Raw genomic sequence first — 16,147 nt, forward strand, 5'->3', positions numbered from 1 at the left:
GCATGCTCAATCATCAAGGGAAGTAAATTCAAAAGGTTGATTCTGTTCTTCGGACATTTTCAGTGGAAGAAACGTTTTGTCACTCATCCGGTGACTTCTTCAGTCTCAGCTGACTGCAGGTTTCCCCAACCTTATAAACAGTACATTTGCACAGTGAAGGAAACTAGCACCACTGAATGAACAATGGGCTGGGGGGTTAATTCCATGATTGTTAGTATGCAAATTCTTATGACCATTGATCAGCGACTACTAATCAAAGACACAGATTCTCGAATGGCCATGAGTACCGTTCACAGAGAGTTGGGGAATGGCTGCAATCACAGCATTGTAAGATGGCGAAAGATGTACCCTTGGGCCCCCCTTGTCGATTCAGAGATGGTCAGCATCCCGACAGCCTGATGGACGAAGCTGTTTCTCAGTCTGCGGGTTCTGGCCCAGAGGCTCTTCAGTATCCTTCCTGATGGCAGCAAACTGAAGAAGCTGTTGAAGGGATGAGTGGAGTCACCTGTAATGGAGAGGACCTTCCGGATGAGGCAGGCGCAGTAGATCTCCTGGGGAGGGAGGCAAGAGAGCTCCCCACAATCCTCTCCGCTGCTCTCACTACCCGTTGTCATTTTTTTCCTGCAGGACCCAGTGCAGGAGTCATACCACACAGTGATGCAGCTGGTGAGGATACTCTCAATGGTGCCTCTGTAGAAGGTGCTCATAATGGGGGTTGAATCTCTTGTCATGGATCAGCAGAGTGAAGAGAATTATTATGTGTGTAATTATTCAGCCCCCTTTGGTCTGAGTGCAGTCAGTTGCCCATAGACATTGCCTGATGAGTGCTAATGACTAAATAGAGTGCACCTGTGTGTAATCTAATGTCAGTACAAATACAGCTGCTCTGTGACGGCCTCAGAGGTTGTCTAAGAGAATATTGGGAGCAACAACACCATGAAGTCCAAAGAACTCACCAGAAAGGTCAGGGATAAAGTTATTGAGAAATTTAAAGCAGGCTTAGGATACAAAAAGATTTCCCAAGCCTAGAAAATCCCACGGAGCACTGTTCAAGCCATCATTCAGAAATGGAAGGAGTATGGCACAACTGTAAATCTACCAAGACAAGGCCGTCCACCTAAACTCACAGGCCGAACAAGGAGAGCGCTGATCAGAAATGCAGCCAAGAGGCCCATGGTGACTCTGGACAAGCTGCAGAGATCTACAGCTCAGGTGGGGGAATCTGTCCATAGGACAACTATTAGTCGTGCACTGCACAAAGTTGGCCTTTAAGAAGAGTGGCAAGAAGAAAGCCATTGTTAACAGAAAACCATAAGAAGTCCCGTTTGCAGTTTGCCACAAGCCATGTGGGGGACACAGCAAACATGTGGAAGAAGGTGCTCTGGTCAGATGAGACCAAAATGGAACTTCTCTTCACTCTGCTGACCCACGACTGCACACCATCACACAGTCCAACCTTTTCATCAAGTTGCAGACAAAACAACTGTGGTAGGTCACATCAGCAACAATAATGAGATTTAATACAGAGGTGAAGTTAACCATCTGGCAGAGTGGTGCAGCTACAACAGCCTGTCCCTGAATGTGGAGAAGACCAACAGTGACTCTACTTCTCTGCAAACTGAGAAGCGCAAGAGATTCAACCCCCATTATGAGCACCTTCTACAGAGGCACCATTGAGGGTATCCTCACCAGCTGCATCACTGTGTGGTATGACTCCTGCACTGGGTCCTGCAGGAAAAAAATGACAACGGGTAGTGAGAGCAGCGGAGAGGATTGTGGGGAGCTCTCTTGCCTCCCTCCCCAGGAGATCTACTGCGCCTGCCTCATCCGGAAGGTCCTCTCCATTACAGGTGACTCCACTCATCCCTTCAACAGCTTCTTCAGTTTGCTGCCATCAGGAAGGATACTGAAGAGCCTCCGGGCCAGAACCCGCAGACTGAGAAACAGCTTCGTCCATCAGGCTGTCGGGATGCTGACCATCTCTGAATCGACAAGGGGGGGCCAAGGGTACATCTTTCGCCATCTTACAATGCTGTGATTGCAGCCATTCCCCAACTCTCTGTGAACGGTACTCATGGCCATTCGAGAATCTGTGTCTTTGATTAGTAGTTGCTGATCAATGGTCATAAGAATTTGCATACTAACAATCATGGAATTAACCCCCCAGCCCATTGTTCATTCAGTGGTGCTAGTTTCCTTCACTGTGCAAATGTACTGTTTATAAGGTTGGGGAAACCTGCAGTCAGCTGAGACTGAAGAAGTCACCCGGATGAGTGACAAAACGTTTCTTCCACTGAAAATGTCCGGAAGAACAGAATCAACCTTTTGGAATTTACTTCCCTTGATGATTGAGCATGCATCAGGACATTATTTTATTAATATTTTTGAAATGATAGCAGCACAAACAAAATTTTTTGCAGCACAAACGTAGCACAAATGTTTGACATCGTTTTTCTTTGATTTGGGTAATGTGGGGGGGCTGGTTGACCTCTGATGACCTCTAGGATTTTTTTATTAATATCTTTAAAATGATAGCAGCACAAACGAAAATCTTTGCAGCACAAACCAGCACAAACGTAGCACAGTTGATTGACATCAAATTTGTTTGATTTGGGTAATGTGGGGGGGCTGGTTGACCTTTTGACCTTAACATTTTCATTAATATCTTTAAAACAGAAGCAGCATAAACGACAATTTTAGCAGCACAAACCAGCACAAACGTAGCACAGTTGATTGACACCAGTTTTGTTTGATTCCATTAATGTGGAAGGGCTGGTTGACCTCTGATGACCTCTAGAAATTTTTATTAATATCTTTAAAATGATAGCGGCACAAACGAAAATTTTTGCAGCACAAACGTTTGATACCACTTTTGTTGGATTTGAGGGAGGGGGGGGGGGGCAACTTCACTCAGGTGAGTCCATTATATGGTCAGGTTGTTCTGTCACAGTCTGGCGGAGGCAGACTGTATGTATTGTGAAGAGTGGACGCAAAATGCAGACACGTAGGAACTTGGAAACTTTGAGTATTAACAAAAAGCGAGCCGTTTAATATGGCTGGTAAAAAAGGTACAAACAAAGGGCAGGGCAAACTGAAGTAAAACTAATATTTAGGTAAACTGGGAGAACTAAACAAACAACAAGAAAAACCTAGACATGAAACCTGGAAACATGGCGTGGGAAACAGACAACCTGACAAGCAATGAACAGAAACACACGGACTAAATACACACAGGAGGATAATGAGGGAAACGGAAACACATGAACATAATGACGTCACAAGAGGAGAGTAAAACTAAAAACATCAACATAGGAACACAGGAACCCTTCAAAATAAAACAGGAAACATAATGAGACGCAGACATGACAACATGAACTTGACAACATGAGACTCAGACATGAAACACATGAAGGGCAAGGGAGACTTCACAGGGGTTGAAAACACAAAGGGGGAACTAATAAGCAAATGAACATAGGAAACCTAATGAGCTTAAACATACTATAAACATCAAAATGAACTAAAACTCAAAACACTGGGCCATAAGACCCAGGATCGTGACAGTAGGTTCCACGTATTTATTTTTATCTGACTTTAGACGACAGATTACTGTGGATTTGATTCATTCTGACTACTCAGTTAAAAAGGGCGACATCTACAGTGCTACAAGAAGATGACCCGAGAAGGAAACAAACACTTCTGAGTCTTTAAGTTCTGCAAATCCTAACAAGTTAAAAGATTTGTGGAAATTTATTTTTCTAGATATGCCAAAAAAAATCTGACATGAATGAGCTCCACATTTATCAGATCATTTCTGTGATAAAATTAAATCCTTCAGTAGAGTGTGAGTCTTATAACTAATATCATTAATCTGAATTATTAACATACCAGACCAGCGTCCAATAAAATGAAGCCATATTGTCGTCTGCAGTTCAGAGTTCATTAAGTGAAAAAGATGCAGTGTGTGTTTCTCATGAGAGCAGACTCTTTAACTAAAACCTCTAAGATTCACTTAAAAACAGATAACATGCTAAAAACAACTGAAGTAACTATTCAATATTTTAGTGAACAGCACAAAAAGAAACAGCTACAAAAACAGCTACTTTTGATGAAACAGATGATGTGGATGAAACATCTGCAACTTACATGATACAGTCAGTGTGATGGTTTCACTCAGGTATGTTAAAACATAGTCCCTTCTGCCCCAGCAGCTGTATCCTCCACTGTCAAACCAAGTAGCTTTGCTGATTGTATATACACTGGATGCTGAACCTATGTTTGACTGGCCTCGTCTCCATTCATACGTCCACTGAGCTCCTTCACCTCCCTGAATCTCACATCTGACAGTGACTGTCTCACCGCCGTATATCTGAGTCCAGGATGGCTGCAGGGTCACAGTGGGCTTAATGGGAACTGTTCACATAAGAATGATCCAGTTAGAAGAAGAGAAACATAAAAACTCTGCTGTTTATAACATAAGAGTAGAGTGACTGCAAAACAGCTGATTCACAGACAAACAGTTTAAACTTTAAAACAAGGTCACAACATAACAATTTCAAACAGTTTTAGTAAAATGTACGAGTATTTACTTTGCACACTTATCTTCTTTTGTTCAGATTCCTAAAATTACAGATTATTTTTCATGAGTTGACAGCAGATTAAGAAGACTGGAAGAAATTATCATGTGAGAAACATTTTCTAAAAGTTCTGATGAGGTCATCATGTGACACTGGTGCAGTTGCTGATTTGGGACATTGGAGTTTGTCACACTTGTAGTTATTGTATAACAAACAGCTTCTTGTGGCTCTCACTGATTTTCCATGAACTGAACCTTAAACCACTGATCCACTAATGGATCTGTTCTACACTGGAGGTTCTTCTAGCTGTAGTATCATTAAAGACATTATAACACTCATGAACACCTTTATTTTTCATTAATTAAAAAAATTAGAAATAAATTGATGCCATGAACAATAATTACAGGAAAGAATCTAAGTGGAACCTGTAATGTAGCAGAACAGTCTCTAATAAAATGAGGTTATATTGTAGTCAAACCTGAAACGTCGAGGAATTAATGTAAAAATGCTAAAAACAAAGGAAGTAACTGATCTGCAGTGATAAACTCCACATGTGCAGCCATGAGGTCAAGATGGGACAGACTGGGATTATTACATTTGGACTGAAATCCTTCATCAAACTAACAAAATCTGTTTCAGATATTTCACTGAGTGATTATTAAATATCTTTATAATGATATTAAAAGATATTTTAAACTACTTTTGATACTAAACAACGAAAGAAATCTACAGTGCTGTTGAAAGACAAAGTGTTTGGTTGAGTTGATGAAACATTGTTCAGTATGAATTAAAATGTGTGAAATATGTCCAACTTACTTATTACCGTCAATGTGGTGGTAACACTCCACTCTGTCCAGGAGGAGCTTCTTGTGGCCCGACAGCTGTATCCTCCACCATCAGACTCAGTAACACTGTTGATTCTGTATTCATTGGATGTTTCAGGTATGTCAACCCAGCCTCGTCTCCATTCATACGTCCACTGAGCTCCTTCAACTCCCTGAATCTCACATCTGACTGTGGTACCTCTGTATATCTGAGTGTAGGATCGCTGCAGGGTCACAGTGGGCTTAGGAGGATCTGTTCAAATAAAAAAAACAAAAACATCATCAGACTTATAGAAATATAAAATGATAATTGAAGCTGTCCTGGTTTTATTGCTCGTGTTAGTGGTAATCACATTTTTTCATCCTAGTGTCAATCTGACTGAAAGTCAACAATAACGAGTTTAATAAAAACAATCAGATTAAACCTGGTAATTTGCTGATATTTAGACTCTACCAGCAGAGTGACTGGAAACAACCAGGTGTGCACAAATATAAACTGTGAGACTGAACATCAACACATAAAAAGACAATATTATGTAAACAACTTCAGTCTCTCACATTTTACATTGTATAAATAGTTTTCATAGTCTCATATTCCACTATTTACTTATTTCTACATCTTTACATTTACATATTTCTACATTTATGAACATATAATCCAGAGTTGTCAGTTGGCTGTTATCCTTTGAATAACCTGAGATCTTAGTTTCTAATGAAGCTCAGATCCTTTAATGCAGACGTTCCCAAAGTGTGGGCCCCCCCCGGGGGGCGCAGAGCTATTGCGGGGGGCGCGGCATGAAAAGGGAAAAAAAACAAAAAAAAAACAAGGCTTGGACACTGCTGGCATGGGGCGCCCACACAAACGCAAAGCAGGAGATGAAGCATCGCTGAATATGTTTCCAAACCAACTTCATTCTAAGCCAAAGACTAGAAAATATGGTGAAGCATATCTTCCCTTTGGTTTCACCTGCACAAGTGCTAAGGTAGGTCTCCCCTGCAGAATTGGTTTTCCCTTCGTCAAGAGCAGCGCTGGGCTGTTCAAATCACGGACAAACAGTATCCCACAGTTGTATATGGTTTTGAACCCATTTTGCAGAGATTTTTTTGAAAAATGTATTGACAGCAATGTTGAACATTATTACACAGGAAAAAAAACAACTACATGTAAAATAATTACACCGTGATGCCTCTGCCTTTCTAAATGCAGGGACAGTAACTGCCTGTATATGTAAGCGTGTAAAACCTGCAGAGTCAGATTAACAGTATTTTGTCTCTATCTGTCATTCTGCAATTCATCTCATGTAAACAATAACGTGGCGCACAGTGTGACGTGAAAAAAGGCACATACCTTTGACATTGCGTGACAAACTCTGTATTCCTTGTCCACATGTAAACGCAAAAAAAGAGGAGTTTTAAAAAATCTCCGTTCTCGGTGATTCGATACGCCGTTTACATGTGGCCGAAACAGCTGCGTGTTCAAAAATACCCGTGTAGGTGTGGACAGAGCGTAAAAGAGTTGGTAGTTTATTTTCTTACTACCTGTAATTTATTGCAGATTATTTGTATTTGCTTAATTGTTTAATAAATGTTTGAGGTGTGAAATAAACCGCAATGGAGCAAAATATGGGTGTGTGTGGTTGAAGGATGTGTTTGTGCGTGTGCGTGCTTGTGCTGCACGCTGCGCTGCGGGGTGGGGGCATGAAACTTTTTCTTGCAAAACAAGGGGGGCCCAGCAAAAAAAGTTTGAGAACCACTGCTTTAATGTGTGGAGACAGATGTAGGAGATTTTCTACCAGTCTGTGGTAACAAGTGCGTCTGTTTTGCTGTTGTCTGCTGGGAGCCACACTTCAGAGGCACCAGAGCTCCTCAGACTGATTCAATCATGCTGCCATAAAGAACACTTCAATAAATCATTCCTACTGTTCTCTATAAAGCTGTATAACAACTCTTCATTCTGCGACAGGTGAACGCAGCAGTCAGGCATAAAATCCCAAACATATTATTTATTAATGTAATTTGCATTTCTGTCTTACACAATATCAGTTTTACTGTTACTGTTTTTAACAAACTTTATTTTTACTTTTTGTTTTTAATGTAAATGTAAAAATTTCTGCGCTGTCTCATAGTGAGCTTTCCGACGAGGGAAAACAACACACTGGACCAGGTCTACACCAACATCCCAGATGCTTACAAAGCCACCCCCCTGCCTCATCTCAGACTCTCTGATCATCTCTCTCTGTCCCTGATCCCTGCTTATAAACCTCTAATTCAAAGACAAAAACCATCTGTAAAAACAGTACGAGTGTGGACCACGGAAGCCACCACGGCCCTACAAGACTGTTTTGATAACACGAATTGGAGTGTATTTGCAGAAGGATCAGACTTGAAAACCACACATCTGCTGTACTCTCATACATCAGCTTCTGTACTGAGAGTGTAACAACAACAAAGACTGTTAAAGTGTTCCCGAACCAGAAGCCATGGCTCAACAGTGAGGTGAGAGCCCTACTAAGAGCACGTGACAGCGCCTTCAAATCAGGAGACCAACAAGTCTACAAAGAGGCACGTCAGTCTCTGCTTAAAGGCATAAAAGAAGCCAAGTGCAAAACAAACAGTGCATCGAGGAACACTTTAACACAAACAACTCCAGAAACGTGTGGCAGGGGATCAAATTACTCACTGGCTACAAAGACAATCGCACACAAACAAACTCCCCGGACATCACCTTACCTGACACCGTAAACGAGTTCTTCGCCCACTTTGACCAACAAAACAGGGACACCATCACCCATCCTACACAATAGCACAGACAAATCCCATCCATCCACCCATCACCCATCAATGCTACAGTCTGTAGTACCATCCTGCTTTAAGTCAGCCACCATCGTTCCAGTGCCTTAAAAGAACACAGTGAGCTGCTTGGATGACTATCGTCCAGTTGCTTTAACACCCATAATTGCCAAATGTTTTGAACAGCTCATCATGTCACACATTGAAGCTGCCGTCCCTGCAGACCTCAATCCATACCAGTTTGCATACAGGGCAAACAGGTCAACAGAGGTCGCCATGATAACAGCTCTTCACACAACCTCCACACATCTGGACATTAGTAACACCTATGTGAGAATGCTGTTTGTGGACTTCAGTTCTGCCTTCAGGACAGTTCAACTCCACAAACTGGTGAAAAAAGTAAGCAACGTAGGACTCAGCAGCTCACTGTGCAGCTGGATACTGGACTTCTTGAGCGATAGACCTCAGAACATCAGAATGGGAGCACACACCTCCTCCACCCTCATTCTGAATGTAGGTGTCCCACTGTATTTATATTTATTATAGTTGCAACAGCAGGTTATGAATTTGAATCAAATATAAATTGTCTGAAGTTGTTCTCTTACAACAAATTTGACCTTTTGAATGTGACGGCCGTACTGAATAACATTTTGAGTTTCTCCACTGACATTTCAGCAAAATGGATTAGCCACATCATGTTTTCACTTTGATTTTCGAGGTATCTTTGAATTCAGCCTGCTGTAAGTTGATCATTTTCATTTCCATCAAACAAAGTGATGTCCTTTTGTTTCTAACATATGCTTAACTGGTGTCATGGTCCTGGGTCGTGTGACCCAGTGTTTTGAGTTTTAGTCTATTTTGATGTTTATTGTTTGTTTAGGTTCCTTAAGTTATTCTAGCCCATTTGTCCTTATATTACCCTTATATTAAGTCTCCCTTGCCCTTCATGTGTTTATGTCTGTCTGTCTTATGTTGCCAAGTTCATGTTGTCGTTTCTGCCATCTTCCCCTGTACTCAGTCTCCCTGGTTTCTGTGTCTACGTTTCATGTCTATACAGTTATGTTAAGTTCATGTCATGTCTAATCTCCATGTTTCCTGTTTTACTTTGAAAGTCTGTATTCACTGTCAGTGTATTTAGTTTCACGTCTCCTGTCCTGTCGTTAGGTTCATGTGTGTCAGCTGTGCTCCCATGTGTGGCCACTTCCCCTGATCATCCCTCATGTGTATTTAGTCTCTGGGCGTTTATTAATATGCGTACTTGCGTTCTCGTGTACTCGTGATACGTCATCAGTCGGAGACCAAGTACTGCTCCAATTCGAAGTATGCATCAAGCCGAGAACGCGAAAAAGTCCCGGATGTGTTCTCGATCCGCCCGTTTTATCGAGCATGCATCGGTGTAGACTTGGGACAGCTATATATCCCAGAATGCATTTCGTCCAAAACTCAACAGCGGACTCTCGGCACATCGTTTTCACCCCCCCGCTCGCGGACTTCTCACTACTCAGGTTAAAGAAACTCCAGCAGCTGTCTATAGTATTGTGTGTCCACTAGAATAGAAATAAAAGCGTTCTAACATCTCACCTGCTTGTTTTTATTAAGGTATGTACACGTATGTACATGTACACTATTTTTATTAATAGAGGTTTCACTACTGAGGTTAAAAATGATATATAAGTCACTTAGATCACTTCTAAATGTTAATGTTTGGTTTATTTCAGTGTTTTATTTGTTCCTGAGTAAACCGGTTTGGCTGTGATTAAAGGTAAGCTTCATAACATGTTACTCACAGTTAAATTAGGAGGGGACGGCAGTAAAAACTCCGGACCTGTGACATCATCACGTACGCAGGTGTTCCAATTGTACATATCGCGAGTCCGTGCTCGCGTTCTCGGCCAGTACGTACTCACCGAGAATGCGAGTACGTACTCGCGTACTTGGGCATTGATAAACGGACTCTGTGTTTCATGCAGTCTGTGTCGCGTCGTCTGTGTTCCCACCCTCCGTGTTTCCATGCTTAGTCTTTTGTATCCTCAGCCATAGTTTTTTCCCAGTTTAGGTTTCTGTTTAGTTACTGCTCTTGTGCCGCCCTCAATCTTGTTTGTTTCTTTCGTGATCATCAGCCACAATAAAAGGCTCGCTTTTGTTTAAGTTCGCTCCGTATCCTCACTTGTGTTCGCACCTGGGTCCACCACACACACAACCGCACGGTCTGTCACCTCAGATCGTGACAACTGTGATCTTAAGATTTTGTATAAACCTTTAGCAACATGTTTGTAAATAACTTTGTTTCAAAAGATTCATAATGATCAGAAAGGTTTTCATCATGCAAGATGTCAGATTCAGCAATTTTGCTTTTAGACGCCAAAAAGCATTTCTGGGGCAACACTGTAACATGGCAGTCAGCACGGTTGCATTACAGCAAGAAGGTCCTGGGTTTAAATCCATCAGGCCTTTCTGTGTGCATGTTCCCCCCGTGTGTGTCTGTGTGGGTCTAAAGACTTCCTCCTGCAGTCCAACAACATGCACATATTTTAACTGGGGATCCTAAACTGTACATAGGTGTGAATAGTTGTATAAAATGTTTACAGCTCTGAAGTTTCATTAATTTAAAACAGAAATACAAAATCTTGTAAAACTGCAGCTATGAGTAAACACACCAGCAGTTAGAGAAAGGCTAACGTAGCAGAGCAGTCTCTCCTAAAATGAGGCCAAATTGTAGTCAAATGGAAACTTTGAGGAATTAAAAAAAGAAAAATGCTAAAACAAAAGATCTGCATCATGACACTGAGCTGCAGTGATGAAAACTGCACATGTGCAACAACTGAGGTGAAGAAACTGGAATAATAACATTTGTATTTCATTTTCATCAAACTTATTTTTATGTAAAACTACTTTTGATACTAAAATCAAAACAGAACCTTCAGTTTCATTGAAAGACAAAGTATTTTGTTGTGTTTTTGGATGAAACATTGTGCAATATAAATTAAAAAAGGGTGAACTATGTCCAACTTACGTAATAAAGTTAATGTGGTGATATAACTCCAGTCTGTCCAGGAGGAGCTTCTTCTACCCCGGCAGCTGTATCCTCCACTGTGAGACTTAGTAGCTGTGATTCTGTATTCACTGGATGTTTCATGTATGTTTTTCTGGCCTCGTCTCCATTCATACGTCCACTGAGCTCCTTCACCTCCCTGAATCTCACATCTGACAGTGACTGTCTCACCGCTGTATATCACTCTGCTGTATATCCGAGTCCAGGATGGCTGCAGGAACACAGTGGGCTTAGGAGGATCTGTTCAAACCAAAATATATAACTCGCACACTGATAATTTGACTGAAAAATCAATAATCAAAAAGTTCTTTTTTCAAATAAATACGTTAAATCAGGTAATTTACTGATCTTTATATTCAACAATTTACTTATTTCTGCATTTATATTTACATATTTATGAACATATAATCTATGAGTCAAAAGTTAGCTGTTGTTTGCTAACAATGCTGTTAAACATCCAGTGATGGATTCAAAGTTGGAGACTGCTCTGCTCACATAAAGTTATTATTAGTTCATAAATGGTGAAAAACAAAGTCTACATGTGGCACCAAAGTCAAAACTAGATTTGCAAAGAAAAACTTTTGTAAAACATTTATCTGAGTTCAGTTTTTACAGAATCTTTTTTTACTTTTTATCTTCATTCAGAGTAAAATTAAATTTTTATTTTGCCCAAAACCCATGTTTAATTTGGAAAATGTTAAGATAAATTTAAAAAAAAAAAACTGCTGCTATGAGTAAACATACCAGCAGTTTGAGGAAGGCTAATGTAGCAGAGCAGTCTCTCCTAAACTGAGGTGAAGAAACTGGGATCATTACATTTGTTTTTCATTTTTCATCAGATTTACTGAACATATAATTTTGTGAATGATTACTGTTACATTAAAAATTAATTTAAAATACTTTTATTGTTATTTTGTATAAAATGTGTGAAATAAATTAACATTAAAATACTGTCCTGTCATGTGATCAACTTACATGATACAGTCAATGTGATGCTGTCACTCCAGTGTGTGTAGAAATTTCCCCTTCTTCCTATGCAGCTGACTCAGTAGCTGTGATGATTTTGTATTCATTGGATGTTTCATGTATGTTTATTTGGCCTCGTCTCCATTCATACGTCCACTGAGCTCCTTCACCTCCCTGAATCTCACATCTGACAGTGACTGTCTCACCTCTGTATATCCGAGTCCAGGATGGCTGCAGGGTCACAGTGGGCTTAGGAGGAGCTGTTAAAAATATGTCATGAGCAGGCAAATAGAAATACAAATTTAACGCTGTCCTGCCTTTTTTGCTCTTGTTAATAGTAATAATTTTTGCATCCCGTTGGAAATATCACTTGCAATAAAAAGTTCTGACATATTAATTATTACTTAAAGAGATAAATACATGACTGCGTTTCTGATGTCATATGAGTCTGTGTCAAGGGGAAATTGTACTCGAGTGGTCAATATAAGCTTTTACTGATATAAGTTGGCATATGATAGAATACTGCATGATGACCTTTTTATGACTTAGACTGTTGTTCACTACAAGACTTGTTTTATAAATTCAATCTCACAGCGATAACAGCTGAACAAGCTGTTATTATTTCACTCCTACCAGGAAGAGGTGAGCTGGACACTCTTATCTGCGCTCCCTAACAAGAAGAGGGGCCGCGTCCTTCTGAATCTCATAACACACACACACACATACACCTGAACCACTCTTATCTTCACACCCTACACACTAACATTCCTCTGTGACATATTCACTGTTGCATTATTTTTATATATATGAATAAAGACAAGTGCAAGAACAGAGCGCACATCACAGGGCCCGCACTCTGGTGTGAGCGTTCTGTGATCGTCCTTGCAAGTAAATGCTGCAGCGTCTGTGTGTTTCTACCTTTAGATTCTTAGCTGAAGAAGTGTCTTTAGAATAAATATCTTGACAGTCTGAAATGTAGGTTTCTTCAAATTCTATTTCTTTTTTTTCGTTATTGCCTTGAAATTTTCCAGCAGAGCAGCAGCTGATGGCAGCATGTGTTCAGCCGAAGAGATTCAGTGACAACATTTAAAGTTTTTTTCGAGTTTAGCTGGAGGACATTAGCTCACATTCAGTTTTAGCCTCAAAGTCATCAGTCATTAAGAGAACTCAACATGCCAGGGTCACATGGTCTACGTACAGCATATCTTTGTGCATCAGCATATGCAAAATAAGAAGATGCACCATGTGTCTCCATTACATGTCTAATATTAAGCACATATAAGGAGAACAGGATCAGACTGACTCTATTGTGCTGAACACAACAGTAGTTTTGCCAAAATCTGTTTGTAATTTTATAGTCCAAGTCCAAACTTTTCTGCACCAGTCAATTCATACAAACTTTTAAAAGATATTCAGGAATGTAAACATGTGACAGGAAACTGTTTACAACATCAAGCACGTGAGCTCAACAAAAATCACAAGTTTACTAAAAACTTCATCAGCAGCAAATCAAGGTAACTCTCACTAATTTTCCATAAACAGCTGATCCAGATATGGAGCTGTTCTACATTAGAGGTTCTTCTTGTATCATTGAAGGTGAGACTCATGAACACCTGTGGTGGGTGTGGTTTGGGTGGAGCAGCAGGTTGAGGGGACGGCATCAGGGGTGGGTGGCAGAAACAGCTGATCCCAGCCGCACTAATGACCTTTTCCCTTATTTTAGTAGCTGCTGGGGTCTGAAGGAGGGGAGTCGGACTGAGACTGAGAGTCAGAGTGGAACAGAACGGAGCAAATGGCTCCAGCGTGTGTGTGTGTGTGTGTGTGTGTGTGTGTGTGTGTGTGTGTGTGTGTGTAAATAGAAATAAAAAGTGAGAACAGAATCCAAAAGCTCTCTACTTGTGTGTGTTTGGGTTGTGGTGCCAGGGACAAGTGGCAGAGTGCTACAACTACTATGTTTTCATCAATTTCATAATGTCATCTTGAACATAAAATAGTGAAATGAATCCAAAAGAAAGCTGTAATGAGAAAGGCTTAAATAGCAGACCAGCCTCTGATACACGTCTACTACATTTTGGTCAAACCTGAAAGCTCGAGGAATTAATGTAAAAATGCTAAGAAAAAAAAGACCTGATGGAACTGCAGCAATAGATCCACATGTGGAAATCATTTTGCCTTCCAGATACATTTGGATATTAATCTAAGAAAATAGTATTATTGAAAGTATTGATATTAAAAATATCTTGTTGTGTCATTGGATGAAACATCATGCAATGTAAATTAAAAAGAGTGAAACATGTCCACCTTACATGATACAGTCAGTGTGATGATGTCACTCCACTCTGTGAAGAACCTGTCTGCTCTGCCCCGGCAGCTGTATCCTCCACCATCAGACTCAGTCACTGTGATTCTGTATTCACTGGATGTTGGAGGTGTGTTTAACCTGGCTGGTCTCCATTCATACGTCCACTGAGCTCCTTCACCTCCCTGAATCTCACATGTGACAGTGACTGTCTCACCGCTGTATATCTGAGTCCAGGATGGCTGCAGGGTCACAGTGGGCTTAGAAGGAGCTGGTCAAACAAAAATATATCATTAGCACACTGATAACTTCACTTGAAAATCAACAATAAATGTCACGGTCTGTGTGGAGGGAGGCATGAAAGGACCCACAATGCAGACTCAAACATAGAGGCCAGGCTGAAACTCAAAATGGGAGCTTCATTGCTAAACACTGGAAAAACTAAACTAACCTTGGCAATACAAAATAAACTTGGTAGGTTTGGCAAACACAACACACAGACATATATGAGGGAGGACACAACACTGAACACAGGAAGACTGAGGACTTAAATACACACATGAGGTGATCAGGAGAAGTGGCAACACATGGACGAACAGCTGAAACATGAGCATGATGACGTCACAGGGGAAGTGTAAAACTAAACACACTAAACACAGGAACAGAGGACCTTTTTCAAAATAAAACAGGAAACATAATGAAACGCAGACATGACAACATGAACTTGACAACAAAAGACATGCAGACACAAAACACATAAGGATGAGACGCAGGGGTTGAGAACACAAGGGGAAACTAATAAACAAATGAACTTAGAAAACCCACTGAACGCTGGGACAAAAGACCCAGGATCGTGACAGTTAAAACATTGTTCTATTAAATAAATTAAATCAGGTAATTTACTATGTGTTTTTTATCTGCAGATGTTTCACTGTGAGTTATTGCTGTGTATTATTATAATTACATTAAAAGCTGTTGTACATCAGATTTAATATTTACATATTTAAATAAAAACCAAAAGCTTGAGGTTTGTTGAAAGACAAAGTATTTTGTTGTGTTCCTCGATGAAACATTGTGCAAGATAAATTTAAATGAGTGAATCCCACTTACATAATACAGTCAACGTGATGTTGTCACTCCACTCTGTCCAGGACGAGTCTCTTTTGCCCCGGCAGCTGTATCCTCCACCATCAGCCTCAGTAGCACCGCTGATTGTGTATTCTCTGGATGTTGGAGGTGTGTTTAACTTGTTTCGTCTCCATTCATACGTCCACTGAGCTCCTTCACCTCCCTGAATCTCACATCTGACAGTGACTGTCTCACCGCTGTATATCACACTGCTGTTTAACTGAGTCCTGGATGGCTGCAGGGTCACAGTTGGCTCAGGAGGAGCTGTTTAAATTAAAAATATATGATTAGGAGATTGACTTGTGAGTTTGACTTGAAAATCAGTAGCAGAATTATACAAATATCAAATCATCATTAAAGCTCAATTCAATTCAATTCAATTCAATTTTATTTATATAGCGCCAAATCACAACAAAAGTCGCCTCAAGGCGCTTTATATTGTACAGTAGATAGCACAATAATAAATACAGAGAAAAGCCCAACAATCATATGACCCCCTATGAGCAAGCACTTT

At 40.5% G+C, this 16,147-nt stretch overlaps 1 protein-coding gene across 1 annotated transcript in view; it reads right to left on the reverse strand.

Annotated features, from left to right (window-relative positions):
• The window catches only part of LOC116324312 (Fc receptor-like protein 5), a 45,033-nt gene that overhangs the window by 17,315 nt on the left and 11,571 nt on the right, over positions 1–16,147 (reverse strand). Inside the window, exons 8-12 of the mRNA XM_039609947.1 lie at positions 15,616–15,897; positions 14,513–14,776; positions 11,202–11,480; positions 5,391–5,651; positions 4,144–4,410 (exon numbers count right to left, since the gene is read on the reverse strand). Coding sequence (XP_039465881.1) covers positions 4,144–4,410; positions 5,391–5,651; positions 11,202–11,480; positions 14,513–14,776; positions 15,616–15,897 — 1,353 coding nt within the window. The remainder of the gene's footprint in view (positions 1–4,143; positions 4,411–5,390; positions 5,652–11,201; positions 11,481–14,512; positions 14,777–15,615; positions 15,898–16,147) is intronic.

The sequence above is a fragment of the Oreochromis aureus genome, linkage group 3 (genome assembly GCF_013358895.1).
Source record: "Oreochromis aureus strain Israel breed Guangdong linkage group 3, ZZ_aureus, whole genome shotgun sequence".
Lineage (NCBI taxonomy): Eukaryota > Metazoa > Chordata > Actinopteri > Cichliformes > Cichlidae > Oreochromis > Oreochromis aureus.